This window comes from Amphiura filiformis, chromosome 4 (assembly GCF_039555335.1).
Source record: "Amphiura filiformis chromosome 4, Afil_fr2py, whole genome shotgun sequence".
Taxonomy (NCBI): domain Eukaryota; kingdom Metazoa; phylum Echinodermata; class Ophiuroidea; order Amphilepidida; family Amphiuridae; genus Amphiura; species Amphiura filiformis.
In genome coordinates, this window is record NC_092631.1 from 3,036,798 (window position 1) to 3,054,005 (window position 17,208).

At 38.2% G+C, this 17,208-nt stretch overlaps 1 protein-coding gene across 1 annotated transcript; it reads right to left on the reverse strand.

Moving 5' to 3' along the window:
- Positions 1-609: 609 nt before the first annotated feature.
- LOC140150465 (large ribosomal subunit protein uL10-like) lies at positions 610-16,591 on the reverse strand. The gene is made up of 10 exons (XM_072172484.1): positions 16,469-16,591; positions 12,746-12,845; positions 11,073-11,172; positions 7,655-7,730; positions 6,450-6,537; positions 5,030-5,176; positions 4,612-4,720; positions 3,482-3,558; positions 2,001-2,141; positions 610-1,220 (listed from the first exon to the last, which is right to left on the reverse strand). The coding sequence occupies exons 2-10, from the start codon at positions 12,797-12,799 to the stop codon at positions 1,059-1,061; spliced, it is 954 nt and encodes a 317-aa protein (XP_072028585.1). The 5' UTR covers positions 12,800-12,845; positions 16,469-16,591; the 3' UTR covers positions 610-1,058.
- Between the last annotated feature and the right edge of the window lie 617 nt (positions 16,592-17,208).

Genomic DNA, 17,208 nt, shown 5'->3' on the forward strand with positions numbered 1-17,208 from the left:
CTATCTTAGAACTGTCCACTAGCATGGCTGGCATTTCAATTGTTTTATATTGCATGGGGTCTATACGTAAATATTACGTATGTATAAGTATGAACCGGGCCTTTGAATCACGACCAATGTTCTTTGGATGGCAGTGAACCTAGTATTTTAGTAGGTTCAAAGGTCGCATACACAATACACATGCACACTTGACTGATCCATCTGTTTGCGACTGTAAAATTGGAACAAACCCTGTACAATCTAGTTTGATCAGCTCGTAATTGGCGGGTTAATATTAATATATTTTATTTAAGAACCGTCTTGTGACAACTCGACAGAAGTATCACAAATTATTATTAATTAAAGTCCTATACTAATCTGTACTTTTTACACACACAATATAGACCAGACAGGTCAACAAAATCACTGGGTCTACTTTTCGGAGTAGTGGTCAAAACCTAACAATTCCCACCGATTACGAGCTATTCAAACTATGTGGTTATTTTGAGGGTCTCTTGATGGTCATGGGTCAAAATACTCATTTTCATTCATCTCTGGATGTTCAAATAGGAGGTACAATCAGCACAATATTGAGACAACCAAATAAAACGCTAATTACATGTATCATAATTGATGTGTCATCATCATTTTATTTGCATACCACCCTTTGATGAGCTTACAATATGTTGAAGGTTTCATATTGTTGGCATAATGATGTTAAATGCATCTTGTAGATTATAAACTAAAACCTGAAATTAATTTTAATAAATAATATTTTCCTTCAGGATTGTTTTACAATGTAAGAGATACTGCACCAAGAATCAACAAGCCTAGCCTTCGTCAATGTTGAAGCAAAATGAACGCTTCAAGCCAACATCAATGAAATGATATTCTTGGTTTGCCATATGTATAGGCATCAAGATGCCACACAGAGTAGATACTTATTATTAGGCTTGTTGTAATCCTAGCCAGTCAATATTTTAGTTGACAAACATAGCGATGTGTCTATGCAGTATAAAGTCCACTGAAAACTTGAGCATTATTCATCTACAAGATGCACAGCCAAGATGAGACGATTTTTAGTCAAAGAGACCGAAGCCCATATCATCATCTGATTCTTCTTCCGACTCCTCCTTCTTAGCCGCTTCCTCCTCCTTCTTCTCTTCCGCTGCTGGGGCGGCTGCCGCAGCTGCTGCTGCAGCCGCTGCAAAAGCTTCCGGATCGGAAAGAATGGCTTTAGCCTGTTGGGAGTACAAAATGAGAAGCATAGATAAATTTACTGAGAGCTGGTGATAAATTTCTAAGCTTTGAATATATTGCTGTTAAGGGGGTACTACACCCCTCGATAAATTTGTGTCTATTTTTGCATTTTTCTCAAAAACTAATAACACAGTGGTAACAAAAGTTATGTATATTATAGGGGCAAGGAATCCAATTACTATACTGGAATTTCAGTGACTCAAGACAAGCGGTTTGTTATTTATGATAAGAAAAGAGGTACCGCTAGGATGTACCTCATTTCCTATCATATAAACTGAACCGTTTGTCTTGAGTCACTGAAATTTCAGTGTAGTAATTATATTCCTTGCCCCAATAATATACATAAATTTTGTTACCGGTGTGTTATTATTTTTTGAGAAAAATGCAAAAATAGTCACAAATTTACCACAGGGGTGTAGTACCACCTTAAAAACAATAGAAAATATAATTATTAAGCATTACAATGATACAGTCCAACCTTTTCCACATTTTCAATGTTTTTTATTACTTTTTTCAAAGATAACTTTCCAGACTTAATTTTTTATCATAATACATCTTCCTACAAACAAACTACATGATATTTTACTAAGATCCCACCCAATTTGTCAGATTTCCCAAAGTCCCATCAATTATTTTGATTTTCACATTTTGATTTTCAATTTTAATTGCTATCTATTTTTGTATTAATGTGTTGTTTTATTTAAACATCCCAACAAAATTTCATTTTTTGGTACTATATAATGTTGGTATTGTTGCCGTACCTGCTCAGCTTCCTTGAAGTCAATCTCGGTTGCTACAGCTATGGCGAGGACATTCTTGAATCCATTCATGATGGAATGAGGCACACTAGCGGATGTTGGGTAGCCAATTTGAAGACTCACACTAGCAAGGTTACGAATAGCCTGAAAGAGAAAAGTAAAAAATACATGGTTAACTGTGTAATAGGCTACCGGTAGTTCCAGACTTGTAACGAGTCATGACTCGAGACTCGACTTTTCAAAAATGAAATGACTCGACTCGGATTTTCAAATTTTCCCCATAGAGATTGTACAGTGACTCGAGTCATTTGACTCGACTCGACTCGAGATATTGCAAGAAATGACTCGACTCGACCATGAAATGATGTGACTCGTTACAACCGGTCCGGTACCAATTATTATCTATGATAGAGGACCAGAAACAAAGTTTTTTGCTTGATGAACAACAAAATACATAATAATCCACATCCACAGCCTATTTCACCATTTCCGAAATTGTTTAAGGGGTACTACACCCTGAATAAATGTGTGTCTATTTTGCATTTTTCTCAAAACTAATAACACACTGGTAACAAAAGTTATGTATATTATAGGGGCAAGGAATCCAATTACTACACTGGAATTTCAGTGACTCAAGACAAGCGGTTTGTTATTTATGATAAGAAATAAGGTACCGCTAGGATGTACCTCATTTCCTATCATATATACTGAACCGCTAGTCGTGAGTCACTGAAATTTCAGTGTAGTAATTGGATTCCTTGCCCCAATAATATACATAACTTTTGTTTCCAGTGTGTTATTATTTTTTGAGAAAAATGCAATAATAGTCACAAATTTACCACAGGGTGTAGTACCCCCCCTTATGGACATCGTTTGTTGTCTTTAATGGACTGGGCCATCATCCAAGGATGCTACTTTTCTGATTCGGAAAACCATATTCATACAAAATACATCTTAAAAGATGATATACATGTAGAGAATTAACTTGGTGCTGTAAAAACCCATGTCCTTCCCAATGCTTCTGAGCATGAAAATTAACTAAAGGGATTAAGAAAACTTCCTTTCAAGATCATTCACAATTCACATCGCAATTAGGCTGGGTAAAAGTCAGACCGGTATAAAAAGGTAGCCGGATGGAAGAAGTGTACAGATGAGGTGACATGAGACGTCATATTACAGTTAGTCAGCACTTCTCTTCTCGTTCAATACAGATGTGAGGTGTGGGTCCCCTTGAGATGGTTCAGACAGCCCATTAAAGGCAAGTTTATGCGCAGCACCAATGTCAGCACTACTGGGTTCTGCCATTTCTGGCAATAGCACTGGAAACACACTGGTCTGGCAAATTCAATCTTTCATCACCACCATCACAAGGTCCTCTTTACTACAACAAGACAGTTATGTGGACAAAGTTTTTGGATCACATTTTTGCTTAATTTTTACACCAAATTTGGGGACTTTGTCACCTGCGGATACTGTATACTTACTTCCATAACCGTTTTCAACAGATCCGCATCTGTGATGTCCAAGATAGATGGCTCAAAGACGGTGCCTTGGTCAAACACTGCAAAATAAATGAGCAACATTCACACAAAAATTAACTGGAGGACCTACGAATGAGTTGCATTAATATATCAAGCGATAATGACCAGATGTACTGCCACTATTTCCTGCACTTTGGTTGCGAGGTTTGAATGAAAAAAGTTACAGGATTGTTACAGGATTGTAACAGGGTAATGGGGCAAGTGCTCGTTTTAACACAATCTTGAGCAGAAGTGCAGTGGCAGTCATCTGTGTTCGGGCCCAGGGGTTCAGATTGATGGAGCCATGGACATTTTCAATGGGTATTTTCAAACTTTCTGATTACGATTCTACATCAATGTTATTTTGACCCTCTTCTCATTCAATACAGATGGGGATGGAGTTGGTCACCTTTAAAATGTTATTTTATTTTGTCTGTCGCATCACATACTGATCTATTTGACACAACACAATCGTTTCACATACAGAGCTATAAGTTAACTAGCATGTTACAAAATAATACTCGGAGGATTGCTCAAGTAAATTTCCTCCACAGGGTATTTACGAGGAAGACACTTGAAAGTTGGTAATGGTACTGTATTAAACAGATCTGCATGTGATGAGACCGACAATGTATGTGAATACATTACATTGTGTAGTTTGAAACCCAAGCAAGTTCTAGTTGTCAGATCCGCATCACCAATGTAAACATGATTGCCTTAGACGTTTGCTTACATTCTTTTTTTTAATATCTTGATGATCATCGAGGATGATTGAGATGGTTCAGACAGCCCATTAAAGGCAAGTTTATGCGCAGCACCAATGTCAGCACTACTGGGTTCTGCCATTTCTGGCAATAGCACTGGAAACACACTGGTCTGGCAAATTCAATCTTTCATCACCACCATCACAAGGTCCTCTTTACTACAACAAGACAGTTATGTGGACGTAATTCTCGGATCACAAATTTGCATAATTTCCAACACTATAACATTTTTCACACCGTGCAAGAGCTTCCTCCCGTCAATGAAACTGACTGTCAAAAACGTTGCATTTCTGACAGATCAAACTCAACCAAGTGTAGAATACTACTCACCTTGAAGGATTTTGAGACCGTATGAGAAGGGGGAGATTTTCAACATGTTAAGGAGCGTCGCTTCTGAGGCACCTACTTTCTCATTCAACTTGATCAAATGCACTTTGTTCTGTTTGAAGACAAAAGATACAAATATTAAGCGTAATATGAAAATACAGGTTCGCTTGGTAACTCGCTTCAGAATGGCTTCAAGCATTCAAAAGCATATGACAAGTAAACTATGCACAACTTGCACAAAATTAAACCAATAACGCTACACAATGTTCTAACTAAGCAGCCGGTCGCAACGGTCCAAGCATCTGCAAAGTGTACGCATGTGTCCGAGAATTAATTATGGCAATGGTAAACTGCGCAATAAGTTGATGTATTGAACATGAATCAATCAAGAGAATAATAACAATTAAGCAGACGAGCTTACCAAGATTTCAATGGTGCCTCTGGCAATCTTAGTTGGAATAGACAGAGCCTGGAAGAAGGACGTCTTCTCTGGACCAAGACCAGTGTTCTGAGCTTCAATGAACACATCAACAGGGGCGATGGCACCGGCCTTAGCAGGAGCAGCAACCTGACAAAACACGATGTTTGAAATTAATCAACTTGAAACGTGGTACGGTAACAACAGAAAATGTGAACTTTTTAAAAAACATGTATTGCAAAATGATGCAGTGATTTTGACGTGGGTGGTGCCACCAAAAACAATTGACATCTTATTTAATTTGCTTTGCTGTGTACCTTGTACTCCATTAAAGGAAATCTGTACCATAAACTGATCAATGGCTAATATAGTTATATACCCTAAATTAAACATACCAGACGGTCTATATGAATTTCGGAATATTCCTAACAAAGAAAAAGCACTTTTAATCCTTCGTTTCTGCGATTCAGGTAAGCCTCCATGATAGCTGCTTGCTAATCCTTTCTGCCACAAGCGGTATAGTGTAACCTTTCACACAGACCATGGCGGCGTAGTTGTAGGTTGCTATGGCATTCGCGACCCCACAGCTTAATTTTGGTTTTAGTGCTGTTTTTACTTTTCGTTCTCAAAAGACATTGTTGATCATAAATATTACTTAAAATACATTTTTTATGTTCTTCTGTAGTTTTATGGGTAAAAATTGTCGCGTTTTCTTTTGAACGAATGTTGAATCTGAACTTTGGTAGTATTCGCTTTGTGTCACCAAAGTTCACGAGGGAGAGGCTAAATCGGGGTACCGTTACAGCGTAATAAAATACATCGGGTATCAATATGGCTGCCACCATGGATTACAAACTGATCGCTGATTGTCGTAAGGAATTAAGAATTTCTCCTTTATTTGGACGTATATAAGCTTGGGACTTTTACTGTTTGTCGTTTTTATTATTACTGCAACTATATAGCCATTGATTAGTTTATGGTACAGATTTCCTTTAAGGAGTTGTTAATCTTGAATAAAGTTTATTGTTAGATATACAGTAACCATACAGATTATACACTTAGGGATTTTTTCTTACATTCTAGCTCAAGTTCCCTGCACACGATGTATAATACACGATACATCATAGACCCCAGTGGTGATATTAGCTGCATTTTGGGTTATCCAACTGGTTTGGCACACAATGCAAGGTCCGTTCGTCATTTAAAAGAACGAGAGTAACTATTGCTCCGCTCATCGATAGGTCTTCACCATGAATGGGAGTAAATTTTATAATTTCTATCTATCATTTCTTATTGATTTGACTTGCTCATTTGTCTGAACAATTCACCTAAAAGCTTTTCTTGAGGGCAATTAGGGAAGCTTTCAAATACTCTCTACACCATTTCAAAAGATTAGATCATCCGGGGGGGAATATCAACTTACCCTGTTTTCAAGGATCATGCCTCTGACGTCAGTCAGCTCTTCTTTGGTGAACACAAAACCAACATTACCCTTGATGTGAGGCAACAACCTGAGGTGTAAAGTAAGTAAATACAGAGTGAGAAGTTTCATCTGATCTAATCAAGCGAGCCTACACATGATCACATCAAAATGCTAAAAAGCAGCACATATCAACTTACATGCCGTGTCTGTTTGTCTGCAATAAGCATGCGCAGGGTCAGAATTTCAGGGAGAATCCGAGAATCGATTCTTGCCAACAGATTTGCGTGAATCAAAGTTGATTCTCGCAAACTTTTGTACTTTACCCAGAAGTTGATTGGCAAGAATCAAGATTGATTGAGACAATGTAGCAGCCAACAAGTGCATCCTTTTGTACAGATTTGCATGTTCGAAATCAATTAACTTTGCTCAAACTTAAGTTTATAGCCCTTAAAGTTTACACAGGGAAAATGTAATTTCCGAAATGCTCAAAGTGTTGTGAAAATCAAGCACAAATTCGGCAAGAATTCCTCTTGTCGTATGGATTAGATAAACAAGTATTATCTAAGTCAATCTACATTGCAATCAAAGTTTTTCTGGTACCGTACCTCTAAGTTTGTGTTTTAACATACACAAAAATGTATGACATTTGAATTTTGCCAAGTTGACCAGTGGTTCAGACTGCCTCAAATGAGGCCATTGTTTGTACACACAACCAATATTAATGCTACTGGGTTCTGCCATTTCTGGCAATAGCATTGTTACAATATTGGAATCACACATAAAATTCTTCTTCATAACCACTGAACTTGAGGATCATCCATAAAGTTGACTCAACTATTGTTGATTTTGAGATTATAGTGCCGGTTCTCAATTTCTTTTGAACAACAATATTTTGTAATTGTACCTAGATGCTTATTCGCCAGCGAAGTGATTACACAACTCCCTGGTAACTGGATCATGCCCCTTTTGGAATTGATAGTACATGCCATAGACTGTGTTGCGATCATTGTGCAGAACTCAAAAGCGTGATCCAGTTGACATAGTGATAATCGGATTACACGTAACACTTCGCTGGCGAATTGTAATTGGTGATTCAGTAACACATGCATCCAAACTTAATCCCACTATTTGGTCATTGTTTTTTTCATCTGAAATTTGTTTCAATTAAGTTGCATGCAAGTTATTCTTTTAAAATAAATTCTTACTTTTCAAGATGAGGGTTGCTGTCCAGATGTCCACGGATGGCCTTGCGCATCATGGTGTTCTTACCCATCAGCAGAGCTGAAGTAAATGAACAGAAAGAGACCATCAGATATCAAATATAAACTATAGTAACTTTTACTGGAACTCGAAGTATGGCCAGTCACTGGTCACATCAAGGCACTGTACTGTTGTGACCTGTACGTGATAAGTTCTTCCTAGGATTGGGGAACACAATATTTTCCAATTATTCATAGACCTCTTAGGCTAATGAAAGTCAATTCCCAGTTTCCCGTTACATAATTTTTCATGACTGTGTAGGTGACCATTTCATTATTCATGATTTTATACCATTTCATTACTGCATCTGTTACAGGTGTAAACCAATAAATACCCATGTATACATGTGATAAATCACAGTGTGTAGTTTACAGATGTAGTTTACAACCACATAAAGGTGATTGTACAACTATTATCAAAAGTTTCACAATATTTTTTACGGGATGAGATCAGAGCAGATCAAAAAGTGCGGGACAGAGAATTGAGTAGGTATTCATTATTAATTCATTATTAACCATATACCATGCTCCTACTGCAAAGAAAATCCCTGAAAATCAACAGAAAGAGATTTATGATATATTTAAAACCACAATTATTTATTTGTGTGTTAAAGTTTGTTAGAAATCAACATTTTATTCAAAATAATGAAATATTTGGCCAGCAAATTGTTTTGAGCGGAGTAGGATAACGGGAAACTGGGAATCGACTTTCATTAGCCTTATGATAGGCACCGGAGTTTTGCGCGGTTCGCGCAAAAGCGCACATTTTCGCGCATTTGGGTGTCCAAAGCGCATTTTGGGTTCCATCGAGAATGTTCACGATTTTGACCCATCGATAAGCTTAAAGTTAAAACTTACGATTTTATGCCCCAAATCGGCAGCATTTACAAGAAAATTCACGCAATATTGGTTCTAACTTCACTTATGTACATCAAAATACAAATAACGATCATTAAACCAAGCATAATGTGGGGAAATTTACCCTTGCTTTCGACATTTCGATCGACGATTTGTGATGGTCGCCATCTTTATTTTTTATTTTTTCCAGAAACTGAAATGAACCGGAAATGAACCGAAGTCGGTCGTAATTGATTGACATGCCATCGTTTTACCGATGTTTTTCGTGTTTTGCATTGATAACAGGGGATCACGCATTTTAGCGCATTTTGACCTATTTTTTGGCGCATTTTCGCGCATTTTGAAAAGTGGCCAGCGCATTTTGCTGTTTTAAATCGTGCAAAACTCCGGTGCCTACCTTATGAACACCCATTACAAAATTAAATATTAATATTTGAATCACATGTTTGAACATTTTACAGATCAAATTGGAAATTTTCACCCAAGTATTTCATACTCTACTGGACTACTAAATATTCAGGAACTGATACTTAACAAAAAGTGAATTACAATAAATGTTTGGCAGGTTGCTCATTTTACTTTGAACAAGCATTATTTATAAACAAAATCATAGCTGGCTATTGGACCTACCTAAATTATAACCCATCTCTTTTGTGGTTCAGACAGCCTTACAAAGGCAATATATTGCACATGACCAATGTCAACACTACTGGGTTCTGCCATTTCTGGCAATAGCATAAATTTGTAATACACTGAAATCGCACACATCAATTATCATCATCACCACTAACTAGTGCCATAGCTGACAAGAATGTATGAAGCAGAGCGGGATTAGAAACCGCAAATCAATTCTTAGTCCCATAAACTATTGTCAACAGATTTGGTCGATTCAAAGTCAAAGTCTCCAATATTGATATGTTTTTAATGCCGCCTAGTTCAGGGAAAATAAAACAAAATTCATTCAAATGAGACTTTTGTTGAAAATCTGATGCAGGATTGCAGGTACTAATGCTTCCGTCAATTGCAAGCCCGGCTACCGGGGACCCGGGCACTGTAGAAACAATACCCGGGTCTGTCACCCTGAAATTACCATAGGCACCGGAGTTTCGCGCGATCGCGCAAAAAATCACGATTTTGGGGGTCCATCGCGATTTTGGTGGTCCATCGTGAATTTTGAGAATTTTGCCAAACACACTACTTTTCAATGTAAATTCACCAATAATAACCTTTTACAACATAACATGCTTCCCGTTAGTAAAAGGCCATTGCGTCCAGATAATAAAGGCCCCAAAATTTTGACCCACCTGCTGAGAATTGAAGTAAATTCTGCAATATTTGTAAATGCAACGTCAAGAAATCGTGCACTTTTTGCATGCTTTCCGAACGATCGCTGGCTTGATGGTGGGGAAGTCCCGATTGATTTGTTTACAACCAAGCACGTGCCGCTAACGTTTATTTAATTATTTATCACAACCTGACAATATTCAATTTTTAATATTTTAAGTTTATTTTCTCATAAATAATCTAGGTTTCCTTTATTAGTATTATTGTTACGATGAATAAAAGCAATTTTAAAGACAAAATCCAAATGATAACCCCTTTTTCGTATTATTTGTGGTAGCGCGTGTTTTAGTTTTTGTAGCATCAACTACACGTTAATTTAAAAAAAGGAATGCGGAAGTGAAAGTACGAACGAAAATTGCTCAAGATTGACAGACTTTGCTCATGTTTTTGCACCTGTTTTTGACCACGTTTCGGACCAAAACTGACACAGAAATGAGAAAAATTATCATAGCGAACGGAGATGGAATATCACGGCGAAAATGCACTTTTTTTTTTTTTTTTAACAATCAACATTTGATGAGGTGTAGACCCGGGATACGTGTGTATCGTCATAATCGTGAATTTAAATACTGGAAACGCATTTTCGCGCTTTTTGACTTGAATTTTCGCGCATTTTCGCGCTTTATAAAAAACCGGCCGCGCATTTTGCCGTTTTAAATCGTGCAAAACTCCGGTGCCTAAATTACCAGAAAGTATGTCCCCGGTACCCAGGACTGTACCCGGGATGTACAATCAGTCGTCCTGGTAGCGGGGCCATGAAAATACTTAAATTTTGGATTTGCTGATTAAAAACATCGAAAATTAATACAGCACTTTGAAACCCGGCTGGCATGGGCGGGGACAGTACCGGGGTTTCACCCACAATTTCTGCCCTGGTACCCGGGGCATAGCCCGGATTATTACAATTGCCTTTGGTAATCTCCCCCACGTCCCCGCTGTGCCGGGTCCCTGGTAGCCGGGCTTGCAATTGACGGAAGCATAACTGACTTGACTTGGCTAATAAAGTTTACTCAGCTTATATAACTGGCAAAAATTATTCAGGAAACTGATTTACGCCCTGGTTAAGATGTGCCAGTTTGCATTTAAGCAATGAGCCAAGTGCATGCAAGCCGTTAATCAATTAATTTTCGCGTAATTATAAGCAGAACTATAAAATGCTTACTTCCATGGCCACGAAGAGCCATTCTGATGGACTGCATCTGTTTGGAGCCGACATTGTCTACGTTGACGATGAAACATTTTGGAAACTCATCAAAGAGTTGCTGGAAAGGAGAAATAAAACAAATTACATCAAATTACCTGGACACTGAATTTTAGATCTACATCCAATTGCAGTTTGTAGTATGAATGAGTTTTATCTCTAGAGACAAATCAATTTGGATCAAATTAATTTACAGCAATTAGTGGGTTTTTAGCGGGTTCGCCGTCGGACAAGTTTAGAACTGTCAAGCTTTCGTCAGGAGTAGCTCTGACTTCTTCAGGACAAAGTACCTAAGAATGAGACATGTAGACCGCTCCTTGTCTACTGATGACTCTGAAAAGAGTCGTTCACTGAAGACTGCCCCTTGTCAACAGAGAACAAGCAGATCTCGCCTATCTGCTAATATAAAGGTTTTGGTGGCTCTGAAAAGAGCCGTTCAATGAAGACTGCCCTTGTCTACAGAGAACTAGCAGATCTCGCCTATCTGCTAATATAAAGGTTTTGGTGGCTCTGAAAAGAGCCGTTTGCTGAAGACTGCCCCTTGTCTACAGAAACAAGCAGATCTCGCCTATCTGCTGAATTTGTAAGTTTTGGTGGCTCTGAAAAGAGCCGTTTGCTGAAGACTGCCCCTTGTCAACAGAAACAAGCAGATCTCGCCTATCTGCTGATTTTGTAAGTTTTGGTGGCTCTGAAAAGAGCCGTTCACTGAAGACTGCCCCTTGTCAACTGAAAACAAGCAGACCTCGCCTATCTGCTAAATTAAAGGTTTGTTCGCTCTGAGGAAGAGCTGTTTAATGAAGACTGCCCCTTGTCAACAGGTACTTTGTCCTGAAGAAGTCAGAGCTACTCCTGACGAAAGCTTGACAGTTCTAAACTTGTCCGACGGCGAACCCGCTAAAAATCCACTAATTGTTATGAATTCCCGTCGTAAAAGCCTATCCCACAATTAATTTACAGCGTTGCTAAAAAATGTTTTCACACATTTCACAGTTTGACATAGGCCCATAAATTCAACACCATTGAATGTGTTTGCTAAGAAACCTACAATTGCAAAATCATCACCCAGAAACTGCAACAATCTTAAACTCTTGTGGCATGCTTTCAATAACAATCATCATTATCCACTTCAATTTGATAAGAAAATGCTCTCCAAGCCCCCTCTCCCAGATTTCTTTCATAATCAGAGGTAAAATAAGCAGGCTGGCTCTCGACTCTATGTATGCCCACCACTGGTTACCATAAAACAGCTCCTGGTTCTAGTAACATGACAGGAAGCTTTAACAGTCTTTTATCTCCACTCCAGTCAGCAGCATTAGCTTTGATGTTTTTGTGTTCTATTGTGTTAGTTTAGCGTTACTTGGTGCACACTGTGCGTGTACATACTTTGATGCGCGCTATCAAAGTGGCGCATATATGTACACGCAATAAACAACTCTAAGCCAATGCAGCACACGCTGAACTTCAAAGCTAGTGCCACTGACTGGAGGTCTCATGGCAGAATTATCTGAAATTCAATTATCTCATATTTACATGCCAGATTTTGAAAAGAACTCATAATTCATGGTTCATACAAAATCCAATCGACTGGCTCTACTTTTTCTTATTCACAAAATTTTCACAATGTTATGACTTACGATGATCTTGAGGAAGTAGTTGGACTTCCAGGTTGCTTTGTCTTCCCTGGGCATCTTGGTAGCACAAGGATAGTCGTTACTGACAATTTAAAGACAAAAGCTGAAAGATAGCAAGAAAAACAAACAAAATTGAAGTGTTTATTTGCCCATCACGAGTCCAGCAATAATTATAGACCCATTTGTTCTGCCTCTGCTGATCATGTACTAATGGGGGAGGGAACAGAAATATTAAAACTTTTCTCTCTGAGTGATTCATTAATCTTGCTCTCTCTCTCTCATTGTTTTTCCAAGACACATGTCAATTGAGAGATTGCGATTTCCAAATATACATATCGAACGTACATGGAATCTATTCAAAACCACTCTCCTGTGATGGGATTTTGAATAGATTCCAGTCCACGCACGTTCGATGCGTTTGGAAATCACAATCTCTTTAAGATATTTTGCTTTGCACTTTTCTTTCTCCATTTCATTACGGAAAACAATGACGCAACGCATTATTTTAGCATGTTGAATTTAGAGCTGCACGACATAGGCTTTTTTAGTCTACTACGATTTATTGGCGACTATAGCATCAAAGGTCAAAATTTACTTGAAGTTCACAGCACACTAATCAATGCTATTAAATCCTTTACTTTAAGCGTTTGCTTAAAACACATTTGTATTAATGTTGGTTGTATTTATTTCTTGCTTCATTTTTGCCTGTATATTTTGTTAAGGCTCTGTGCTCTTTGTTAGAGCGCCATATAAGTGTTGTTTTTAAATAATAATAATAATAATACTTAATTCTAACTGCCAATAAAAGTAATAGGTTAAACTTTCACAAAGATCTTAGGCGGTAGCACAAATTCTTGGACAATTTTTAGCACCTTTTAGACCCAGTCTCTACTTCTATTTATTTAATATCATGATTATTATTAATGAAAACTTATTTTGTTGTTTGTTGAACTTTTGCTGAATAGTCGCCAATTCAAATGGCAATGTAATGTAGTAGTCGCGATTATCACCAAAATGTGACCCCTCAGCACAACTGAGCCCGAAGTCGCCAATCATCATTTTTGAGATATTCAACCAAAATATTCTGCTTGAAATTAGCTTTAAAATGATGTATATCATGTCTATAGTACTTGACATTTAAGTAGTGAAAAATCAATAAAACAGTCAATAAATCCTTTGTTTCCTATTGTTTATTGTTAAGTTCAATGGAGCATATCTCAATAGTGGCACTGGCGACATCCGGGCTCAGTTGTGCTGAGGGGTCACAAATAGTCACGGCAGTGAGGGTATTGGCGATTTAGTTGTGCAGGCCTATAGCTATGAATTATTGAATCGCAACGATGTCAACGAATAAATTTGGACACTACTATATCAATCGGCTGGACTAAAAACATGAGAAGACGTATAGACAACTTGGCCATGTTGGCAGTGCTGTCTGCTGAAATTCATGAATTTGGTACAAAAATATACAGTTGGCATGATGGATGGTCGGGCCTAGTTCGAATAAACAGACCCAGAACAAAATATTAATTTCTGACATGATCGTGTTCTGGGTCTGAACTGTTTCCATTCGAAATCTTGATGGCAAATTGGACAAAAGAAGCACATGGTCCTACTTCACCGTTTTTTAATCCCCTATTCATGTTGCGTGAATCACTCTATTGTGGATCATCATTTTGATACTTGTCTTGAGTATTTGGACAAGCGGAACAGTTTTGACAGGCCCTTTGTCTACCTCTCTGCTTGTAAACAAACGAGGAGGCAGGGCATAGGAAAAATATTTCCTGTCTGGGAACTTAAACTATGTTGCTTTAAATTTTCTGTGAAATTCGCGAGCGCCTTGTCGCTCGCCCTTAACGTTTGGGGTCAAGGGGCTCAAAAGGCCTAAAAAGCTCATGGATTTTAGACTTTTAAAGTAAGAAATCAACATTCTGAGGCTCTAATTCAGGCATGGGAGTGGGCTTTGATAAAAAAAACCTCTGAAATATTATCCATGTGGGTCGAGGAGGCAGAGCTCCTGCGGGGGTCGAGGGGGCAGAGCCCTCCGCAGGGGTCGAGCCCAGGCGATTTTAGCAGATTAAGCACCCCAAAAGAGGCCATATGAGGTCGAAATTGTCCTCCTCGCCGAATACGAAAGCAGCGTAATAGTATGGCACTAGGTCGGGCCCGGCGCGGGGGATAAATTGATCAATCGGATCATGGATGGGCGACCGCTGCGCTGAATATTATAGCGATATCTGCATATTTTGCGACATTAATTAAACTGTATTATTTATGTATAAACTAATTTGTAATTTTTGTTATCAAATGTTTGCCAGTTTCTTTAAACCTCTCGACTTTTCATGTTTGATTAAGGCTAAATAAAAAAAATAAACATGTTTCACATCCCCTCCCGCTTCCTTTTTTGAGGTTTCTTCAATTTTATTTTTATTTTTTGAAATTCTGTTCTAACTTTTCAAAAAATATGTCTAAGAAGTAGAGATGCTTTCTATTGGCATTGCCGTGCTAATATTATTACAAGAAACACTTTTATATGGTTTTGTGATAGTTAGAGGGGCCTATCTCTCACTAGCCCGAGGTACTCACACCTCCGTCACTACGATTTCCACTGTCCTTCTCCGTACGAAGGTCTGAGACTCCTGAGCATATCTGGTCCAGGGTACACATAAAATACCACTTTTCTCATAAATACCACTTCCTACCATTCCTCACGTGAAAATGAGACTTAAACAAAACATATTTGGTGCATGTTAAGTAAATTTTCAGCACATTTGAGGATGTAAAAGACCAGACTTGCGACTGTTATCGTCGCCGTGTTTTGAATTCTTCCTATAAATAGATGCCATCAGTGTGACGTCATCACCGCGACGTGACTTCACGGTGCCCCATTTTTACATACATATGGAACTCATGGCCCCTAGTGAGGAAGGAACAGGGCCATGGCCCATGATGTTTCGGGCTAAATCTCTCACATGCTCAGAACAAGAAATATAAAAAAGAGGCCTCCTCCTTTTTCCAGGCATTATTGTATGCGCTAAAATAGCTCTAATTTAGGGTATTCACACCGATTTTTGCGATAAAAATAAAAATCCCCCTCTTCCTCCTTTTTTTTCAAAAACCCGTACGTGAAACCAGTGCCGTACTATTACGCTGACTTTCGTGATTCGGCGAGGAGGGCGATTTCGACCTCCTGGATAGTTTACAAACAGAGAGGTCGCCAAAAAACCGTTCCGCTTGTCCAAACACTCAAGTATCAGAAGGATGGTCCACAATAGCGTGATTCACGTAACCTGAATAGGGATTAAAAAGCTGTCACGTAGAACCATGTGCTTCTATTGTCCAATTTGCCATCAAGATTTCATATGGAAACAGTTCAGACCCAGTACACGATCATGTCAGAAATTAATATTTTGTTCTGGGTCTGATTATTCGGACTAACGTGAAACATGTTTTTATTTTACTTGCTACTTGGCCTATAATGTACTAAATCGAATAGGCAAGGCTGTCGAATTCTACTCTCATGCTCTGCATGACGGGCGTCTTTCTTTCCTTCGATATTCAGGCGCAAAATTTCATATGATCAGCAGTGATTTTGATTTTTATTCAAGTGGTTTAGGAATCTAGTTTATATTCTTAATAAATAGTTGTTAACAAATTGACCAAATTTAGCCAAAAGAAGCCTAAAATGGGCAATTTTCTTCCACGATTGCCGCACACATGGCATACCTTGCGAAATTTATTGCGGAAAGGACGTCACGTCATCAGACGTGCCAACTTATCGGTAATGATCATCATTCTCCATACGACGTTTGATCAACTCAATAGGAATACGCCGAGCAATTGGTATCTCGACTTCAGCTATGAGGCTATCGTAAAAAAGAGCACAGCAATTTTCTTTCTAACGCATTGTCATGGGGTACCAGTGGTAACGCATTGTCATGGGGTACCAGGGGTACCAGTGGTAACTTGATTACATTTCATTTACTTTCATGACCATTTTCAGTATTCACCACTGAGTACCGTAAAATGGGGTAACTTTGGGCACTTTTCAGAGTTTTTAAACCACTGCTTCCAAACAAAACCAATTATATTTCTAATTAACTCTTTTTTGTGACATTAGGGTTCCCTTCTACACCTTGAAGTTGAAAAAGATTTTTTAATAATTTTGTAAGGGTGCCCTAGGGGTTCAAAATGACCTGACCAAAGTTACCCCGCCTTTGGGGCAACTTTGGTCACAGTATTACATTCCATGAAGGAAAAAAATCAAAAAAATTGATCTTCGCTGAATATGGGCAAGTTGTTGTTTTTTGTGACATTTGACACCTTGCAAAATTAATCAAACGCACATCCTTGCTCACAAATATCGATTTTTATTTTTTCTGAAAAAATGTAAAAAAATGCTGATTTTGGTCAAAAATCCCGCTTTTTTTGTAAATTTCAAGAAAAATACAAATGAGCGACTATTA